Source organism: Paroedura picta, chromosome 2, assembly GCF_049243985.1.
Source record: "Paroedura picta isolate Pp20150507F chromosome 2, Ppicta_v3.0, whole genome shotgun sequence".
Lineage (NCBI taxonomy): Eukaryota > Metazoa > Chordata > Lepidosauria > Squamata > Gekkonidae > Paroedura > Paroedura picta.
The window spans coordinates 54,873,499-54,894,053 of record NC_135370.1 but is presented as its reverse complement, the minus strand read 5'-3'; the positions used below and the strand labels follow the sequence as shown (position 1 = coordinate 54,894,053).

The following is a 20,555-nucleotide window of genomic DNA, read 5'->3' as shown; positions in this document are numbered from 1 at the left end:
TTGTTGCCTGCCCTGAGCCAAACTGAAAGGATGGGCTATTAAAATAAAAATCATGATAATGAACCATCAAGCTGGAACCCAGGTATGAGAGCTCCTCCCAACAATGTGTCCCCATATGGAATCATCTTAGTCCCTTAATGTCCAGGGAATTTATCTCCTCTGTCTACGTCCTGGTGGGTCAGACTTTTCCTCTTGTTTTTCCTAGGAACAAATGCAATCTAGCATTTGGCATCATCAGTTTTTTGTTTCCTCCTAGGAGTCACGTTCTGTCAGGACATGAAATGACCCCTTGATTGTTTTCCGCTAGCCATAAAGAAACCTTAAGTGCTATGTTCCTGTGAGAGTCATCAACAGGATGGGGGTGCTTGAGAGCAAATAATCACATTCATGTTTCCCATCCTTGTACGAAAAGAGAAACTTCTTGGAATTATGTGGGCTTTCTGCAGCCGTCAGATGATGACCTACCACAATTTAGCTCATCAGAGTGGTCCCCGCAGTCATTTTCTCCATCACATATAAAAGCTGGTAAAACGCAAAGTCCAGTTCCACATTGAAAACGGCCAGGCTGACATTTAAATTCAGCTGTAAAATGAAACAAGTTATTGGATCATAAAATGAAAACTGATATGTTCAAATAATAGATCATTTAATTATGCTCTAAATTCTGTAAGAAAATGGTTACTAACAAGATGACCTTTTTTGTTTACTGATAGAGATTTAAATAAACCTATGCCTTAGCCCAGTTAGATTAGCCCTGACCGGGACAGCCTCAGCTGCACTGATATAGTCAGATCTCAGAAGCTAAGCAGGGTTGGCTCTGGTCAGTATTGGATAGGAAGATTGTCAAGGAATATCAGGGTCACAACCCAGAGCCAGACAATGGCAGGCTATATATGGGTGTGCATTTTTTTTGGAGGGGGGTATTTTTCAGTTCAGATCTATTGGAAACCCTCCTCTTCCCTTTTAGGAACCCCGTAAAACCTGGTCCCAATACTGGTAAAATATTCAGATTCAGAATTTTTGTGAAATCTCAATGGGGGGGGGGGGTTGTAGGGGCCAACAAATCTGAACAGAAACACACAGAGAAAAACAACATTGGCAAAACCACAACAACAGCTTAGATGTAGCTCGGTATGAAGTCCAGGGAAAACAAGGAATAGTACAAGTCAAAATGAAGGTATATTCAGGTATTTAAAAATAGAATTAATGATTGCATACTTTCAGATTTCAGAATAGACTTTGTAAGCAAACTCATGTCAAATTCAAATTTATAAGACTCTAGGTAAGAGATTCCCAATCAGGGGTCCCTCTCAGAGCTCCAGTCCACAGCCTTTCCCCTCCTGCTTTAATGGATTTGGTCACAAGCTAGGGAACTGACTGCCTCTGTTCAGTGGGCTCGATCGGTAGCTGTGGATATAAAATCAAGGTAGGGGAGGCAGTTCTGCTGTGGTATGAGGGTTCCAAGCTGTCACCGCAGCTCCTGCCCTTCTTTCCAGCCTATGTTAATTAGTAGTAAACATAAGGAGAGGAAGAGAAACAAAGGGAAATTTGGATGGTGTGGATGGTGATGTCACTTCTGGTGACATGTCCCTTCTGGGGATGTGACAGAGAGGTGTGGCCAGATTCCAGGGGTCCTTGAAGCCTCAAAATTTATTTCAGGGACTCTTCCACAGTCAAAAAGGTTGAAAAAAAGGCTGCTCTAGCTTGTCAGTAGGCAGAAGATGTTCTGAGTTAAAATGTATCCTACTACTATACAAATTAGTACTCATGTTTTCAGTTATACTGAGAGCTTTTAAAGTTATCATTCTTCATCACTGTTTAAAATTGTTGAGTTAAGGTTTTAAATTTTGGACTTTTGGGTGTTTTTATAATTGTCATTTTATTTATATTTAAGCCACCTTAACTCTATGTAAGCCATCTAACTCTACAAGAGAGAAAGGCAGCTGATAAATGTATTAAATAAGAAAATAATACATTCAAAATAAAATAAAAAACAACATTTAAGAATGAAGATTTGTAAAGCTTTTCTCCAGTCTAAAATAAACATGTGACTCCCATTTTTCTTTAAGAAGGGTATCAGAAGTCAGGAAGTTATTTCTTCTAAAATAAGAAAGCTTTTCCTTATAGTCTACAGTAATTTTGCTTCAATTTCTGCTGCAGTAGTAAGTCATTTTCAATGCAAACCTATGCATATTAACATTGATTCCAGAGACAATCTGAGAGAAATGTCAAAGATTAATAAATGCTATGGAATGAAGACATTTAACAGTAACTTCTTTCCGAAAATCCAGTCTACAAAAACAAAAACAGAAAAGATAATAAAATAAGAGCTCCTGATCTTAATGAATGTAAAGACTATAAAACCACTGTACAATCTTCATTTTTCTTCTCTGCCCTAACTAGAGACTCAGAAAACACTAAAAGAGGGTTTAAAAAAAACATCAAAACCTTGGATAGATGCACAGCATTTGTTCTTATTTATTTATTATATAGCATGTATAGCCAGGAGATCCTAGGATTGTTTAGCATAGCCAGGCAAGTTCAGAGCTGGTTGGCCATTGCCAGCCTCTGTGTAATTATCCCAGAGTTCCTCTGAGGTCTCCCATCCAAATACTAGCCTGGATCAACCCTGCTTAGCTTCCAAGATTTTATGAGATTGGGCTTGTTTGGGCTATCCTGGGCATGGCTAGCATTTGTTCTTGGGCTACTTAACAGTGGCTTGAAAAACCAAACCAATAATACAGACCCCTTTTAGAAGATATTCAGGTTGGGATTTTGTCATATTTTACTGTACTGGAGTTGGCATCGAGTGGCCCCACCCAGCACCAATGAATCCTGATATCTTCCACTCCTCCTTCAGCATCTCACCCACTCTGGTCCTGCCAATTGGGCCCAGCCTGCCTCCTAGAGTAACCCCAATGTGCCTAGGAGGTCCACCAGGAGAGGTGAGTGATTTGAGGGGAAGGTGTGGCTTCCCCTGAAGTGTCGTTGAAGTATTTGTCCTTCTATGAGGTGGGGACAGGGCCTGCCACAAGTATGGACATCCAGGAACAGGGTCCAGGCATGATTTAAATATGTTCTACCTTAGGGTAGGAGGATGAACTAGATGATCCAATCAATTTGCAGTTTTGTTTTTTATCTTACAAAGTGTCAGCCCAATTTTTTTGAGTAGACATGACCCAAATAAATTACAGACCATACAACAGATTAAAATGTAGTAGTTTACAGATACCACATCTTGTAGTTAGCTGTCAGGGCAAAATTATGGCAAACATCCTGCCAACTGTTAAAAGCATTGTTTATTTCAATCTTTCTAGGCACCGACTGGAATTCTGTGGCAGCTGTATGAATGATGAAAAGCTATCAGAATATCTGCTGATTTGACAGAATACCCAGGACACAACTGTAATGCTTAGTAGTAATGCAATGTATAAAATTGCTAGTACAAAGTAGTAATTACTGAACTCTTGTCAATCTCTTTTTGAATTTTTTGAAGAGGAAATAATATAAAGGGTCAGCAGAAAATTTTTTAGACTGTTAAATAACACGCTGTACCACCCTGCACTGAAAACTATCAGAAAAACATGTATTATGTTGTTCTACAAGTACATGTTTACAGCCCAGTGATCTTGTACATTTTATTATATGGTGATTTTAACAAATACATAGGAATAAAACATATGTAGAGATATTATTCCTACATTCCTGTCCTGTCCTATATTCCTTTTGGCTCTCAGAAGGATTATTCCTGGAGCTGCTGAATCTACATGGATAAACAGCTATACAGATCAAGGAGCTGCAATGTGGATTGGTAAAGGGGTGATGCCCCCTTTTTGCATCTCCATAGATGGAAAAACCGGAAGAGGTGCCTTCACCCCCTTCAAATTGCTTTGTCTTGCTATCAGAAACAATCTTTCCAGGTATTGAAAGTGACTGCAAGTAAGAAGAAGAATACAGGAAAAATCAGTGACCTGTTAGGTTTTTATATAACATGAGCCAATATTTTACAGTAATGGCTTTATGACTCTTACAAATATAACTTACAATGTCTACTGTACAGCATTTTGAAAATATTATACACACTTACGACATTCTTCAGGTTCATCTGATCCATCCCCACAGTCATCTACGGTATCACATTTCCACCAGAATGGAATACATTTGTCAGTTTTGCAGCGGAACTACAGGGGGAAGAAAGAGTCATGAAAGTCTTGTCATATTCATCTTTTTATTGAAATAACATGAATATTTTATGCAAATAAGAACTCCTAAGCAACCAACGATCAAAAATTTAAGCTTGCATTCCTTAAAACAAATTTCTAGTGATTTGGTATACCACATTTAAAAGGCTGCATTTAAAAATACTAAACAGATTATTTTTGTTTTATATGTATACTAGTATTAGTAGCCAATAGTATTACCAGTGGTGGATCTCATCCTTAAATTTTTAATTCAAAATAATTGTACGTCTTAGTTAAAATAAATTTACATGTACATTATATTACAAATTAGCATAATACAAGTAGATTTTGAATAACCCACCATTGTTTTTGCAAAATTAATAAAATAAGACAGTATCCATATTGGCCAAAAAAGTCATTTTATGTACCAAGTTGCTCCCGATTTTTCTCTTTTAAAAACCTCCCATTTTTTCCCAGCATACTGCCTTAAAAAGATAGGTCTTGGGATGGAATACAAGCATGTGAGGGAGATTTTTAGAGGTCCAAGGTCAATGGCCCACATTCTCCACCACAATGTTAGATATAAAATTACCAGAGTTTGTGACTCAGATGCTTCTCACTCAGGGGAATTATTTTACGCCTTTCTAAACCACCCTGTTAGGTTACGCAGACCTCACAGTACTGGAGAGGTAACATGCATCTTTTCCCTTACTTTATTCCACAAATGTCCTTACCCACACAGATGTTAACAAGACTTGCTGAACACCCAATTCGAATAAATGTTCCATGGCACAGATTATATCCAAATCAGGACACCTCAAAGGATTCATACATATCTCCTGTGATTTTACTTCAGGTCCTTTTATATCAACATTTAACAAGGCAAATCCACCATCTTACCCACATGTTACCACTATGACCCATTATGCACGGGGGTTTTAGCGCACATTCGGGGTGGAATGGCGGCGACTAAAATCACCGATAATGCACGGTGCCGCCTGCAACCGGCCGCAGCTTCAGTGCATGCCGCCGAAAAAGCCGCGTTCGTGAAACGCGGAAGAAAGCGCAGCTTCCGGGTGACCGGGGCGCAACCAGAAGCGGCGCCTGGATCACCGCGTGCATAATCGGTTACTCTGGGTTTTGCCACCGTCGCGCCCCGCCCCGTGCATAACTGGTGTGCGTCGCGTCTTCCCCCTCCGCGTTTTCCATGTGATCCAAAATCGCCATTTCAGCAGCCGTGCATAATGGGCCTATGAGGTGATTAAAAGTTCACACATCAAGGATGATGTTTAAAATAAATTTGCTAGCACCTTGTGACTCTGCCTGAGATGCTTGCTCCAAAATAACCATGACAGGATTGTACCAGGAAGATCCAGCAACTCAGCCTGAGATGCCATCTCCCAGTTTCTACTCCTGCACCAGTAGGATCTTGCAATGAGCAAAAAACATACAAACCAAAAAACACACCTAACACTAGAGAAAAGGTTGCTCAACAGAGAACCATTTCCACAACAGATGATGAGAATTGGAAAAAAGGAAGCAAGTATTAACGCTATTAAATTAGCATCAATTAAAATAGTTAAAATAAAATACAGAATACTTGTTCCCTTTGAAAATCTCCAAATACATTTTAAAAAATAAACTTACTTGACTGGCTGTGCAGTTTGATAAGCAGGTCTTATTATCTGAAGCAAGGTAAAAATTGGTAGGACAGGAACACATATGTGTTTTACCTGGGGCAAGGAGGCACAAGTGACTACAGCCACCATTATTTATTTTACACATATGTTTAGGCACTATAAAAGGAAATGAATAAAAATGTGAAAATCAATAGAGTAATTTTTCCCATTACAGAAACTTCTGGCGAAGTAATCAATTCACTTAAGAAGACTTTTTTGTAGTAAGATTCCCATAAATAAATGACAATGCAACAATGTCTTTATGCGCATGCATGCGTACATGTGCACATGAAAACTATCTACCCCTCTTTGTATTCTATCTGGATATTCAATGAGGCATCTTTGAGTTCACAAAGTATCTACATGTTTCCCAAAAGTCATACCAGACCTGGGCTGCCACTACCTCCATCTGCCCTATCACACCCCAGTCTTCACTACAGGGCTTGGCACAGCTGAAGAAGTACTGAGTTGATCAAAGCCAATAGATTTTGGTATGGCCCTAGTCATCATGTCAGATGTTCACATAAGTCTAGTGAAACTCAGGCAGAGAAGGTGAAAGAAGCAGCAACTGATGTACTATTGACTCAGGTCTGGCATGATTAGAGTTCCCCAGAAACAATTTGGAACATGGAATAATAAACTATGTCTAGCAGGCATGTTAGTCTTGTATATGTATTTTATAAACATATCGAGCCCAGGTATTACTTAACTGAAAAAAGAAAAGTGTTGTGTTTTGCTATGCAGCACTTTGGTTCCTGTTCCTCCAGGATGGGAGCTGGTTTTCCTTCAGCTCCCATTTCAAGGTGGGATACAAGGTCTGGAATTGGATTTCTGCTATTTGCCTCATGCAGCTGAGCCAACAGAAGGGACAGTAAGGGAAAGTTTTGACCAATTAAATGGAATTAGTTGTGGTTTGAGGGCTGAGCAGTATTTTGGGATCCTACCTTAGGATTTGTCGCTTGAAGCTTGAAGATAATGAATATTAGAAAGCACCTTAATTTATCTAAAGAGGGGGGGATATCCAAACTAGACAGACTCACACTGACTACCATAGGGACATGGGATGGATGAGGAACAAAATGAGACGTGGATAAAGAGAATTAGCATTACCATTCTCATCTTGGACCTAGTATAGATCTGCCCAAAAGCTGGCAACTTCTTTATTAGAAGTTCCCAGAAGGGTGGCAATCTCACTATAATTGTTGAATGGGGTCAGCAGCAACTGGAGACCAAAGTCTGGTTGCAGTCCATCAAGTACTGGCTAAACATTCATTTTTCAGCCACTCCAGGAAATTTATTAATTGACGTTACAGGTAAGTCATTAATCTCAACCTGTTATAATCAAATTCTCTCTAAGATCAAAAGCATTGATGTATCATGGCTCCTAGGTCTGGAGGAAAACACGGAGATTTTAGGACCAGAAACTGCAAATTTAAAATTCAGTATCTTATAGCCCCTGCTCACCCATTTACTGGGGAATGCCTCTATCTTATAAAGTTCTGCCTTTCTACCTTTATTCTTTGTAACTTTTCAGCCAAGGAAGGCATTACTCCTGGCAAGGCTGAAAATCCTTCCTTCGACTGTGACCCGTGAAAGGTATCGTCAAATTACGGTAGCAGAAAGACTTTGCTTGCATGGATGTGATGTTCCTGATATCCTTCTCCATATTATTCTGGCTTGTTCTCCTTTCCCTAGTCAATATAGTTTGATTCAGAATTATATAGTTAAGTTATGATCGAATTGTAGCAATGAACTACAAATTATCAATACCATCCTTAGTGAGAAGGATTATGCTCTACTGTCCAAAGTTTCCAATGTATTCTGCTCAAGATTTAATACTCCCTTCTGGTTTAAATCGTAAATCATGCATTGGTACTTTTGGGTATATTAGAGCATTCATTTGAGCTGTGTTTATCTGTATATATTTGAGTTTTCTTAAAGGTCATCTGTGTCTAAGGCAGCCTTCATTACAGGATGGGAAATGTTAATAAGATGTACAGTTAAGTTGTTGATTTTAATAAACTATAGTTTAATCTGTTATATGCAACCTGCGTGCTTCTTTCAAGGTATTGAGAGTAATTTCATTTTAAAGAGACCTTGTTGTACTCCACGAGAAACATTATTTTGGAATGTGTTTGGATATATTAATGTTTCATCATTTAAATTATAATGCTTGGCAAGTTTTACCTCTTAAGAAATGTAAAATCAAATTACTTAGACTTGTTAAGCAAAGCCTTCAAAACTTTAACAAAATTTGAGACGATGCACTTCACTGAACACAAACAAAATATATTTACCATCAGGTTGTCTATAAGAATGATATACTTCGATATCAGTGATGGCATGCCATGAGTTAATCAGTGATGCTTTATCTGCTCCAGAAGTTTTATGGGCACGGTTGACTGATTTGTTTTTTCCATCAGTCCAATATACATACTCTTCAAACAATGTGAGAGCAATCACCCCTAGGATATGTTGATTAGGAACTGCAACAGAATGTAACATTAATGTGATAATACGTGCACCAAAGAGAGAGAGAGAGAGAGAGACAGAGAGAGAGCGAGAGAGAGAGAGAGAGAGAGAGAGAGAGAGAGAGCAGGAAAAGCAAAGTACCTTAGTGAGAAAGGTAAATTAAAAGTCTGAGACCAAAAAGAAAGAAAACAAGCAGAATATTGCTAAGCATGCAATGCTATAGGTACAGAATATAATATATATTTAATTATACATTCAAAGGTGTTAAAATGTGATTTAAAAACCACATTATTATGGTTCTGCATATGCCTATTATACAGATAAATGTCCAAAATATATACATACAGGTAAAACAGGTATAAATTATATCCTAATACAAGAATCAAATGTGTTTCGTCTAAAAGCGGTAAAATTCAAACTGAGCACTCCGTACAACAAAGACATCAAACTGTCATATAAGGCAGGCCAGGAAAGTTCTTTTCTGGGAGATGCCAAGAAGGGTCCTGGATTATACAGAATGGGCCCTCTGCATGCTAGTGGCTTCAAACTCATGGCAGAACTCCCCTGGATGATCCCCTATATACCCTGACTGGGGAGGGGGAGAATTTTTGTCCACCACAAAAGGACCCACCAGGAAAGTGCTTTCTGGAAAAATGTTGTCAAGGGTGGGTTCTGGGCAATAGAATGGAAATGACAGACCCTGTGTGATTTAGTAAAGGGGAAGCATAAAACATTGTGGACCTCTCAAGGATGGACAACTCCTTCCACAAGTGAAGCATACATGTGACAACTATTGCTGGCACTGTTACAGATGGATATATCACTGGTTGGGACCATCCACTCTCCAAAAATAAGATAAATGAATGGCCAACCCCCTCCATCCAGGCTCGGAAACCACCAATGTACAAGGTCTATAGTGCATTGCAGGGAAAGGTAGGGCCAACCCTCCTGCCTTACTTGGGACATGGGAGCCATCCACACAGTTTTAGATAGCTGCATCCCCTGGGCCCACTTTCCTTTTGAAAACGGACAATGTGATTATGAATCGGGACCAAACTTGCTCCTGTGCTGCCTTGGGCCAAGAAGCCACTTGCCTTGGGCCGAGAAGCCACTTGCCCCTCCTCCCTCACTGGACAGACATGATTACTAGAAAGGATCAACTCTCCACCCCTGCCCAGGGCCAAGGAGTCACCTGCACAGTGGAAAGCTGTGTCTCCCTGGAACCAACCTTACATGACAATCAAGTGATTGATGGTAAGGACCAACCTTCCTGTGCTGCCTGGAGCCATGGAGCTACCTACAGAGTGGATTGTTTTATCTCCCTTGGCCCCTCACGAGGCTCACTTTCCTTCACCTTACAGACAGCATAATTACTGGGCAAAATCAACCCTCACACTCTGCCTGGGGCCTGGGAGCCACTTGCAAACCCACCAAGTGGCTATGTCTCCTCACGTTCACACTCCCACACTATATGGACAATATGATTATTGGGCAGGACCTACCCTCCTGTTCTGTCCAGGCCCCAAGAGCTGCTCAAAGCAGGTGTCTGAGACAGCTTGGTGTACTGGTTAGGAGTGCAGACTTCTAATCTGGTAAGCTGGTTTTGATTCTGTGCTTCCCTCCATGCAGCCAGCTGGGTGACCTTGGAATCGCCACAGCACTGATAAAGCTGTTCTGACTGAGCTGTAATAACAGGGCTCTCTCAGCCTTACCTACCTCACAGGGTGTCTATTGTGGGGAGAGGAAAGGGAAGGTGATTGTAAGCCACTTGGAGACTCCTGGTAGAATAAAGTAGCAAATATGAACCAACTCTTCTTCTTCCTGTAGGCCCACCCTTCCACCACAGAATCAACCCTTCCAGCTTGCCCAGGGTCTGGGTGACACCTACAGAATGAATGGCTGTGTCTCCCTCCCTCCCTCACCCACAGACACCATGATTGCTGTCCTGCAGCAACCCTGTCACCAACCTGGGGCCTAGGAGTCACCCATAGAGCAGGTGACTGCATATCCCTAGACCCACCTTCTACCACATTCAAGGTGACTGCTGGTCAGACTCAACCATCCCACCTTGCTTTGGGCTCAATGCATTGAAGGGGACACAGGGGGATGTGAAGAGCCCAGGACAAATCATAACTGGTTTAATAACAGACAACAAGGCTGGAAGCCAGTCCAGCAGCTAAAACTGTGTAGAGTTTTCCCAAGGAGAGGCTGCTAGTGGGAGAGAAGGAAGGAAAACTAAACACAGGTGGTAGATACAGGTAGATTGTTCTGGTGGGTGGCAAGGAGAAAAGGAAAAAAATAAAAAGATAGAAGCTATAGAGCAGCATTTCTCAACCAGGTTTCCAGGAAAGTCTGGAGTTTCTTGACAGCCCTAGAAGGGCTTCCTGAAGTGAAAACATTTGTTAAACATTTATTGGGTGATATGACCACATATGGTCAGGCTGACCCACCTACCCCCTCCCAACATGACCAATGATGGCCCTGAAGGGTGTGGGAAGTAGAAGGGCCCCTGGGTGGGCATGTATACAACTATTTTTCCCAACCATATTGTGCACGATTGCACCACTTCTGGGGTTTCTCAAAGCCTGAAGAATATTTTAGAAGTTTCTCAAAGGTAAAAAAGTTGAGAAAGGCTGCCATAGGGGCTTTCAAGGAAGGGAAAGAGGAAATAGTGTGGGGGGATAAAATGAGATATTCCCCCATAAGTACTTGTAGTTTCCCCGCTTGTATTACTATATTAGAGAACACAGATTTAATTTTAAAAGCTTTCAGCCATTAGAATTATATTTATATAATATCCTAATTATAAAATTGTAATTTTTGTTAGAGGATTACATCTATCATTATTATTCGGTGTCAGTTATCAAAATATAATGTAGAGATAGCATTTACTGCACTATTGTTTAGAAATGTATTTATTAAACAAATCCTAGCCTGAGAACACTATACAGCAAAGATAATTTATACAATGTTACTTTGTGTGTGTTAATTATTGATGGCTTTCTGTAAATTTTGTAAACATACTAAACATAGTTGTGTTTTCTAGTCTTGGTAGGTTGCTCTACTTTACAACGTTTTCATTTTCTTAGTAGTACTTATTCTAAAACTTTACATATTATTTTCAGCCATCACACAACAAAAGCAACAATGCCTTACAAAGATAAGAAAACCTCAAAAAGTGCCAATAAGCCTTTGTTTAGAAGAAAGACTCCTGTCACTTCAAATTGAAGTTTGAGTGACATAAACCTAAATACCTATGATAAGCAGGTTCAACACTGGGTGGAAAGATACAAGTGCAAGTTTTGTTTTGTACATTGGCTCACCACCTGAATCGAAAGCAATCTCAGTACATTATATAGATCTCATGGTAAAATACTTACCGTGAAATAAAACGAAATTGAATTGCTATCAGTACTGAGCAGCCAGACTTGTGCCTAGAATATATTTTAAGCGTATCTCAGGTTTTGCGAATCATTGTACAAAATGAAGGGTGCATTCCTGCATACCTTTACACAAGGAAATGTTTGTTTTAATAGGAATTTTGGATCTCACCCAAGTCCAACATGAAATTCATATCTAAAATTATTATTATTGGTTACATTTTTACTGATATGATGTAGGAATGTATGAGCATTACCTTTTCTGTTTTATTTTGTACTGTATGCTTGCCACTTACTGACTCTAAAGTTTGAGACTTTAAATTCCCAGGAACGGATGACTAGCTGTGACAGGTTTGTAAAGTTCTTTGCTGACAAAACCTTCCAAATACATTCTTATTTGGCTATATATGACTGAAACACTAATAACCTTCAACACAACATAAGGTTACGTTATGGATCATTTTAACCTAGTTACTGTGATGTATACTGATGAGCCTCTTGTGGCGCAGTAGTAAGGCAGCCGTCTGAAAGCTTTGCCCATGAGGCTGGGAGTTCGATCCCAGCAGCCGGCTCAAGGTTGACTCAGCCTTCCATCCTTCCGAGGTCGGTAAAATGAGTACCCAGCTTGCTGCTGGGGGGTAAAACGGTAATGACTGGGGAAGGCACTGGCAAGGCCACCCTGTATTGAGTCTGCCATGAAAACGCTAGAGGGCGTCACCCCAAGGGTCAGACATGACTCGGTGCTTGCACAGGGGATACCTTTACCTTTACCTTTTATACTGATGGGGTTCTAGGAGCTGACAGGCTTCCACTAAACTCAGAAGAACTGGGGAATACTAGTCATCAGCATATGTCCATATCTTCAGAAAGGATTGAGAATAGACAGTGAGCTTCATCACATGTGTCTGTTTCAACTCCCATCCAATGTCTCAACTCCCATCCAATGTTGTTACTGGTCAGTGGTCTAGGCAAAGTGTCTTCTGTTACCCCTTTTATTCTCAAAATAGTTAGCCACAGCTGGTTCCTCAATCATCATTGTTTTGATTCAATGATTATTTCCGATATTATTTTCTTCTAACCTAAAGCGGTATTTATTTTACATAAAAGATTATCTCAGTAAAGGATTAATGATCCACAGACAAGACCAATCATTTTGGTTCCACATGTCCCTACGGTTAGCCTTGATCAAGGGGTATGGACACATCAGCATATAAGGAATTGTTTTTTTCCTTGTTTGACTGTCATGGGAGCAGTGTTGTCATGACGGATGTAGGTTGCAGAGATGGGCATGGATTGTGCAGTGAACAACTTTGTATGGAGTTTTTATTTCACATATTTATTTTAAATATTTTTATCCTTTTCTGATAAGGTGCTAAAAAAGCAGGAATATCTGCAAGGTCATGAAAAACAAACATTAGCCCTTCTTCTAATCCCTTACATCCATCTACGATTATGTATGATAATGATAACAACAATGGTAAGAGGAACTTTGTGAAGATTACAAGCCTTGGGATATTACAGGGTTGTCACAAAGTACGCTAATTGTTGCTAGTACTGCATTTGATTTTAAATAAGATGTAAACATTAACATGGTTGCCTTTATTAAATAATGGTCAAATTGTCCACGTAATTATTCCCAATTGGAAAAAAAAAGATTTACTAGCTGTAAATATTTGATTGCAAGTCTAAATGAACTGATGACATCTCTTTAATTTATTAATTAAAAGTTTGTTATTGTTTTAGATTATGAGAACATTTATTTTATGAAATCACATTTTATAAAATGTCATACAGTTTTGCAGGTATATTAATAATTTATGGAAACTTATATTCATTGCTCAGTATATTAAGTCTTTTTTTACAAGGATAAATTACTGTAAATAACTCTGGCATTCAGAAACACAATTGCAAAAATTGTTGGTTTCTTTTTTTAAAGTTATATTAATTTTAAGTAATACAAGCCGGGAACCCACAAGGACATGCAGAGATCACATTAAAAAGTCTAGTTGCTCTAGATAATTTGTGAAAATAATAATCACAGGAAACATTATTTCTTTACAAAGATCACACAAAAGCTAAATAACTTGGATGAATTAGAAATGTCTGACCTTTATTTCTATGAGAACCATCCATGTTAGCAAATTCAATATGGCTTTCATCAGCCCAGTAGAGTCTTCTGTTCACATAATCTATTGTAAGTGCCATTGGTCTAGAGACCTGTGTTTCTATCACAACTGTCTGGTTAGAACCATCCATGCCAACTCGGCCAATGTGAGGATTTTCACAGCAATCAATCCAGTACAAATATCTAGGAAACAAAATGTGTAAGAACTTTGTTTAATGATATAGAAGCATTAACTCATAGGAACAATATATATTTACCCAGGGATTATATGCTAGGTTGCAATCCTGAACCAACTAGAAAGTACACTATGTAGCTTGCTTTCAAATGAAATATTTTGGGGCAAGATGCTGCTGGTAAATGACACAGATGGCTGCGGAAGAGGTGTTATTTGACTTTGTTTCCTAGTTTTAAAAAGCAGTAAATTTATTGGTATATCTGAGAATAAGAATTTCTTTATTTTCAAGTAATGCCATATAAGGAAGCCCTTCAGTTACAGTGCTATAGAAGAAATATTAGTGAATCAAGTACTGCATTGCCATTCTAATGACTTGAAGAAAATATTGTAAAGCAACAAGGTCTATAATATAATAAATAATATAATAAACTCTCCAAGTTTACTATTCAAAAGCATATTTACTATTCCACATGATATTCTTGTTGACAAGTTGGTAAAATGCAGTATGGATCCTAATTCTGTCAGGTGGATCAATAACTGATCGTACCCAGGGGGTACTTGTTAATGGTTCAGAATCCTCTCGGAGAAGAGTTACAAGTGGAGTACCCAAGGGATTTGTCCTGGGGCCTGTGTTGTTCAACAGATTTATAATTGATTTGGATGAGGGTTTAGAGGGGATACTTATTAAATTTGCAGATGATACTAAACTGGGAGGGGGAGCAAACACAACAGAAGACAGAATCAGAATATAGGATGATCTTGATAGGCTTGTGAAGTAGGCTAAAAATGAAGTTCAATAGGGACAAATGTAAAGTTCTGCATTTTGGTAGGAAAAACCAAATACACCAATATAGGATGGGGGAGACTTGTCTTGGCAGTAGAATGTGCAAAAAGGATCTAGGAGTCTTAGTAGACCATACATTGAATATAAGTCAGCAGTGTGACTTGGTGGTTAAAAAGGCAAATGGGATTTTGGGCTGTATCAAACGGAGTATTGTGTCCAGATCACGGGAGGTGGTGGTACCGCTGTACTGGTTCAGCCTCACTTGGAGTGCTGTGTTCAGTTTGGGCAGCACAGTTGAAGAGGGATGTAGTGTCCAGAGGAGGGCAACAAAGATGGTGAGGGGTTTGGAGACCATATGAAGTAAGGTTGGGGGAGCCTGGTCTGTTTACCCTGGAGAGGTGACAACTGAGAGGGGATTTGATAACAAGTTTGGAGTAGGAGTATGGACTTCTAATCTGGCATGCTGGGTTTGATTTTGCACTCTCCTACATGCAGCCAGCTGGGTGTCCTTGGGCTCGCCACGGCGCTGATAAAACTGTTCTGATCGAGCAGTGATATCAGGGCTCTCTCAGCCTCACCCACCCCACAGGGTATCTGTTGTGGGGAGAGGAAAGGGAAGGCTGCTTTGAGACTACTTTGGGGTAGAGAAAAGTGGTATATAAGAACCAACTCTTCTTCAAGTATTTAAAAGGCTGCCATATAGACTCTATATTATAGAGGATTGAACAGAGTTGTTCTCTCTTGCCCCAGAGGGACACACCAGAACCAATGGCATGAAATTAATTCAAAAGAAATTCCATCTAAACATCAGGAAGAAGTTCCTGACAGTTAGAGCGGTTTCTCAACGGAACAGGTTTCCTTGGGATGTGGTGGGTTCTCCATCTTTGGAAATTTTTAAGCAGAGGATAGATAGCCATCTGACGGAGAGGCTGATTCTGTGAAGGCTCAAGGGAGTGGCAGGTTACAGTGGATGAGTGATAAGGATGTGAGTGTCCTGCATAGTGCAGGGAGTTGGACTAGATAACCCATGAGGTCCCTTCCAACTCTATGATTCTATGCATCTATGCAAATTTTTGGCATGATTTTATTACGATGTTGTTTGCTGCCCTGAGTCTGCCTCTGGCAGAGAGGGCGGGTTATAAATCTAAACTGTAAATAAAATATAAATCATTAAATAGTCACAAACGATGCAGAAAAATTACTTTAAACCTATGCCTCTAGGAAATGCCTTGGAATGACTAACAGCCCAATTACGCTTTAAGGTTCTTAATGAGTTGCATCTGGGTTCTCCGGAGGAATGGCTTTTTAAAAGTACAGGAGAACCCACATGGGGAGGAATGGCTCTAGTCTCCCTTGTCAAAGCCACTATCCCATGCAGAAACTGTTAAGGAAAACTTAGGACCATTCCGCACGACTTCAATGTTGCAAAAGGCTTCCAAATTGTAAACGCTACTAATTTGCAGTTATGCACGACGTCACACGCAATCTGCCACACTCCTGAAACAGTCCCGCAAAAAGCGATACGTTGTAGCGCTTAAAGGGAAATCCAGAAAAGTGGATTCACCCTCCAAACAGCGCTGCACTCTTGCAAACAATCTGCAACAGTAGCGAAAAAGACCTGTGCATTCCCATTTTTGCGGTTCCAGCCAAGTCCCAGCTCTCTCCTCTGAACTTCCAGCGAAGCGATTGCCATTTTTTTTTTCTCGGAGCGAGCAGAAAGCAACGAACCGGCGAGCCTTCATTCACCCAGCGAGGCTTCTCCGGATACAGTCCCTCCACAGAACTGCTTTAAAGCTCCACTAAGTCATCAAGCACAATACAGCCCCGTTTGCAAGTTCCCTTAATTTTCAGCCGAAAATCGCGCCCGTGCGGGGGGGGGGATTTTTCTTTTCACTTGGGGGAGCGTGGCAACAATGAATCGCCAGCTCACACGCCAGCTGCCAGCTAAATGGGGCTCTCCGTTGCAACAAATTGACGCATATTCGTTGCAACGCGTGTGTGTGTGTGTTTTAAAAACTTTTCTTAAAGGGAAAGGGGCTTTTTGGGAGCATGATAACGGCCGCCCATTGGCTGTTCGTTTGATTGACGGCCAGGGGCGGGACAATGCACAGAAAAAATCGCTTCCTTTCTAGTGATTTTTGGCGAGACCAGAAACCTGTGGGAAACGATTGAAACGCTACTGGATTCCACTGCAAAGGCAGGTATGCGTAACTCAGAGATTGCACTATTAAAAATAGTTTTTCCGCTATCAGGAACCAATTGGCAACATTGGTCCTTGTGCGGAATGGGCCTTATTTGCCCTTTTTTTGCTGTTCCACTTGGAGCATTCTGATCATGTGGAACAGCAAAAACTAAGTAATAACTCCCAACACTGATCTGTAGTGAGAAAATAGCTGGGTGGAGGGATGTCAGGAACCTCCCCCCCTCCCCCGCCCCAACTCTCATGGCAGCATTCTGAGCATGTTCAGGCTCTCTTTTATTTTATAAAGGCTATTAGCAACACCCGCTACATGGCAGTAGAGAACCTGAGTTGGGTCCAGGGAACTCAGGCCCTACTTGTTAAAAAACCAAATATGTAGTATGGCATAAGGTAAAGATTATACTATCCATTGCATAAAAAAATACTTCTAGCAAGTTGCACTATACAACAAACAAAAGTCTTCAGATTTGCTAAATTTACTTGTTCAAAAAGATAATTTCTCCAATATATACTAGACAATTCAGATCTTATAAATACATGTGTTTGTTTGTATAGAAATGTGTATATATTCCTTAATGGAATAAAAGATTTAGATGTTTCCTATAGGAATTTTTAAAGTAAACTAACAACAGTGCTTTAATAGACAATTTGAAGAGGCAGTAACTGTATTTTTAATGAAATGCATGTGCAGAGCATATGTTGTGAAACTGCACTTCTGGACTCATAATCACCAACCATCGCATTTGTGTTTTACTGCAAATTTATCAGTCTTTAGCGGTAACATTACCACTAGAATTACTCTCTTTTGGAGGATATATAGGCTGGACATCTGGAAACATTCTGGACCTTCCACTGGTCATTTTTAAACATTAGATGATCAAAGTTTTAATTGTTTCTTATATAATTTACACAAAAGAACCCAAAACATTGTTCTGCATAACTTTGTTTATGAGGAAGAAGAAATATATTTCATAGCTACAATTAATCTAACTAGATATGAATAATTCACTACTAATTTACACTGTAACTCCATACCCAACTTGAGGATCTAAAGAGAGATCTCTAGGGAATTTCACCCTTTTGCTCACAAGAACTGTAGGGTACAAGCCATTGAGTTTTGATACTTCAATAATCCTTTTTTCTGCGTCAGACCAATAGAGATTCTTTCCAACCCAGTCAACTGCTAATGCATTAGGAACAGCTGTGTTATGAACTACCTAGAGAAATTAAAACAGTATAAGTAAAATACACAAAACATTCAATAAAAAAATTCTTGTTTAATAAAAAATGTTTAAATAAAAATATCCTTCAATTTCCCTGTGTGTGTGTGCATGTAGGAGGAAGGGAGGGGGGAGAGGGAGGGAGGGAGAGAGAGAGAGAGATGTTATTTAGAATTATACTATGCAGTAAACTTACAAAGTCCTTTGAAATCAACAGGATTAGAACAACAACATTTGAGTCTAGTGGCATCTTTAAGATCAATAACCTTTTATTCAAGATATAAGCTTTTGTGTGCATACATGTGAAAGCTTGTACCTGGAATAAAACTTTGTTGGTCTTAAAGGTGCCACTGGACTAAAATTTTGTTGCTTCAGACTAACACAGCTACCCACCTGAATCTGCTTAGAAGAGTATAACTTCTTTTTCAACTGCTATTTAAACAATGCTGTAGCTTTAACAATTGAAGGTCTATCTAAAGAGGACGTCCCAATAAATCTTTAGAAAATCTACCACTATGCGTACCATTGACTGAGGTTGCAATTCAAATAGGTATAAAGAATATAATTGGGACCTCCTTCTCCACCGGCTAGTAATGGGGGGGGTAGTCGGGTTTTATTGATTTTCCACCATGATGGTAATGTTTTATGTCTTTTAATGGGGATTTTAAGACACTGTAACCCGCCACGAGAACGTAAGGGAGTGGTGGGAAATAAATTGAATACTACTACTACTACTACTACTACTACTAATAATAATAATAATAATAGCTTCTAGAACAGCAACAAAGAAGTATTTTTTGTTACAGTTTTGTATACATATCCCATACTTATAAGCATAACCTTTTAATAATCTGGAAGATGTATCATAATAAAGTAGGTGAAGTCCAGAATAAATGTGAAGGATATAAAATGTTCTGTTTCACATTAACAAACTCAAACTGTAGTGCTTGTTCCACTACATCCTGCCTCTGATCAATCCAACACAACATAAATTATATTTTGATTAAATTATATATGGATCCAACAAACTGTCTCTGAGTAGTAGCCCAGTTAGTGAAAATTTGCATCAGTGCAGGACAGATTGCAAAAATGTTGGCATCCCACCTTTAACCTGGGAGCTCATATCTAGCATTATCCTGCTTCTGCTATTTGCATTTATAATAATTCTAACTCGTTTATACCATGTAAATCTGCAATCAATCTGCTTGTTATGTAACACTAAAATCTAAATAATATTGCTCTTTAATTCCATGATTACTTCCCAGTCACCTTGACATCACTTCCATTCAAATTCATTCTATTTATCCTACTGCCATTTGGTCTGCTGGAATCAATCCAATAGATGAATTCTTCTTTGTAATCAAAGTCTACTGCAATCACATTGTTCAGACCCTATAAAGAGAAAAAAAATTAACCTGTTTTTTCTAGAAACAATACAATGAATATGGCAACTTGAGTAAAAGTACCATATAATACCTCTTGCCAATTTTCAAATCTGATTTATATCTTTAAATATAACATTGCATTAAACTGAAGCCCCTCAATTGCATGGAATTAACTATCATTTAAACGGGAGCACAAAACAACAAGAAAAATATTTCTTTTCAGCTTTTAGTTGGAGTCACATGCTCCTGATTTTATTTATTATGCATTAATGAACTGTCACATTATAATTTATTTAATCACAAGTATGTTGAAAAATCTCTTACTGGGCTTCTTTGATTGGTGCAGGTACACAAATATTTTTGCTATATAAAAGTATTCAAGAAAATTTACAGGCAGTTTAGTCATTCAGGAAGCACATGGAACAAATTTCTTAGACATTCCACGTGAAATGCCCTGAGCCTCAGGGGTGGGCAGTATACAAATATAATTAACTAATTAATTAATATCTGGGAATACAGGAAGGGGTGACATACTTGAGTGCTCCCTAACATCAAAAACTTCATTTGTGAGAAAAGCTAGCAGATCTAGCAGAAGTCCTTGCTTTCTACAAACTGGCACTTGGGGTTAGAGATCTCAAAAATTACAACTGAACCCTTGGAGAAACAAGCAGCTTTGGATGGCAGATTCTATGACATTATATCTGCATTGAGGCTTCTCCCCTCCCTAAAACCTTCATTTCTTGGCCTCTGCCACAAAATCTCTAGGAGTTTCCCAACCTGGAGCTGATAAATCTAGTCAGACTTGGCTTCAAGGATTCCTCTCTCAAAGGCCAAAATAGTCCTGGAAAGGTCCCTGCTTCCTGCGTCTGCCTTTCACTAACAGACCCAAACCTGAATACTGTGATTGCCTACCAACAGCTACTGAGGGTCTGTTGCTTTAAACAACATATGCTC

At 39.3% G+C, this 20,555-nt stretch overlaps 1 protein-coding gene across 6 annotated transcripts in view; it reads right to left on the bottom strand.

The window, feature by feature from the left end:
• LRP1B (LDL receptor related protein 1B) overlaps nucleotides 1-20,555 on the bottom strand; it is a 1,129,178-nt gene that overhangs the window by 102,257 nt on the left and 1,006,366 nt on the right. For all 6 annotated transcript variants that reach the window (XR_013228123.1, XM_077320173.1, XM_077320175.1 and 3 more), the window contains exons 58-64: nucleotides 19,486-19,608; nucleotides 18,032-18,213; nucleotides 13,821-14,020; nucleotides 8,158-8,346; nucleotides 5,829-5,977; nucleotides 4,088-4,181; nucleotides 466-582 (exon numbers count right to left, since the gene is read on the bottom strand). Coding sequence is in view for 5 of the 6 variants with exons in the window: in XM_077320173.1 (XP_077176288.1) it covers nucleotides 466-582; nucleotides 4,088-4,181; nucleotides 5,829-5,977; nucleotides 8,158-8,346; nucleotides 13,821-14,020; nucleotides 18,032-18,213; nucleotides 19,486-19,608 (1,054 nt within the window). In the remaining variant the exon portion in view is untranslated. The remainder of the gene's footprint in view (nucleotides 1-465; nucleotides 583-4,087; nucleotides 4,182-5,828; nucleotides 5,978-8,157; nucleotides 8,347-13,820; nucleotides 14,021-18,031; nucleotides 18,214-19,485; nucleotides 19,609-20,555) is intronic.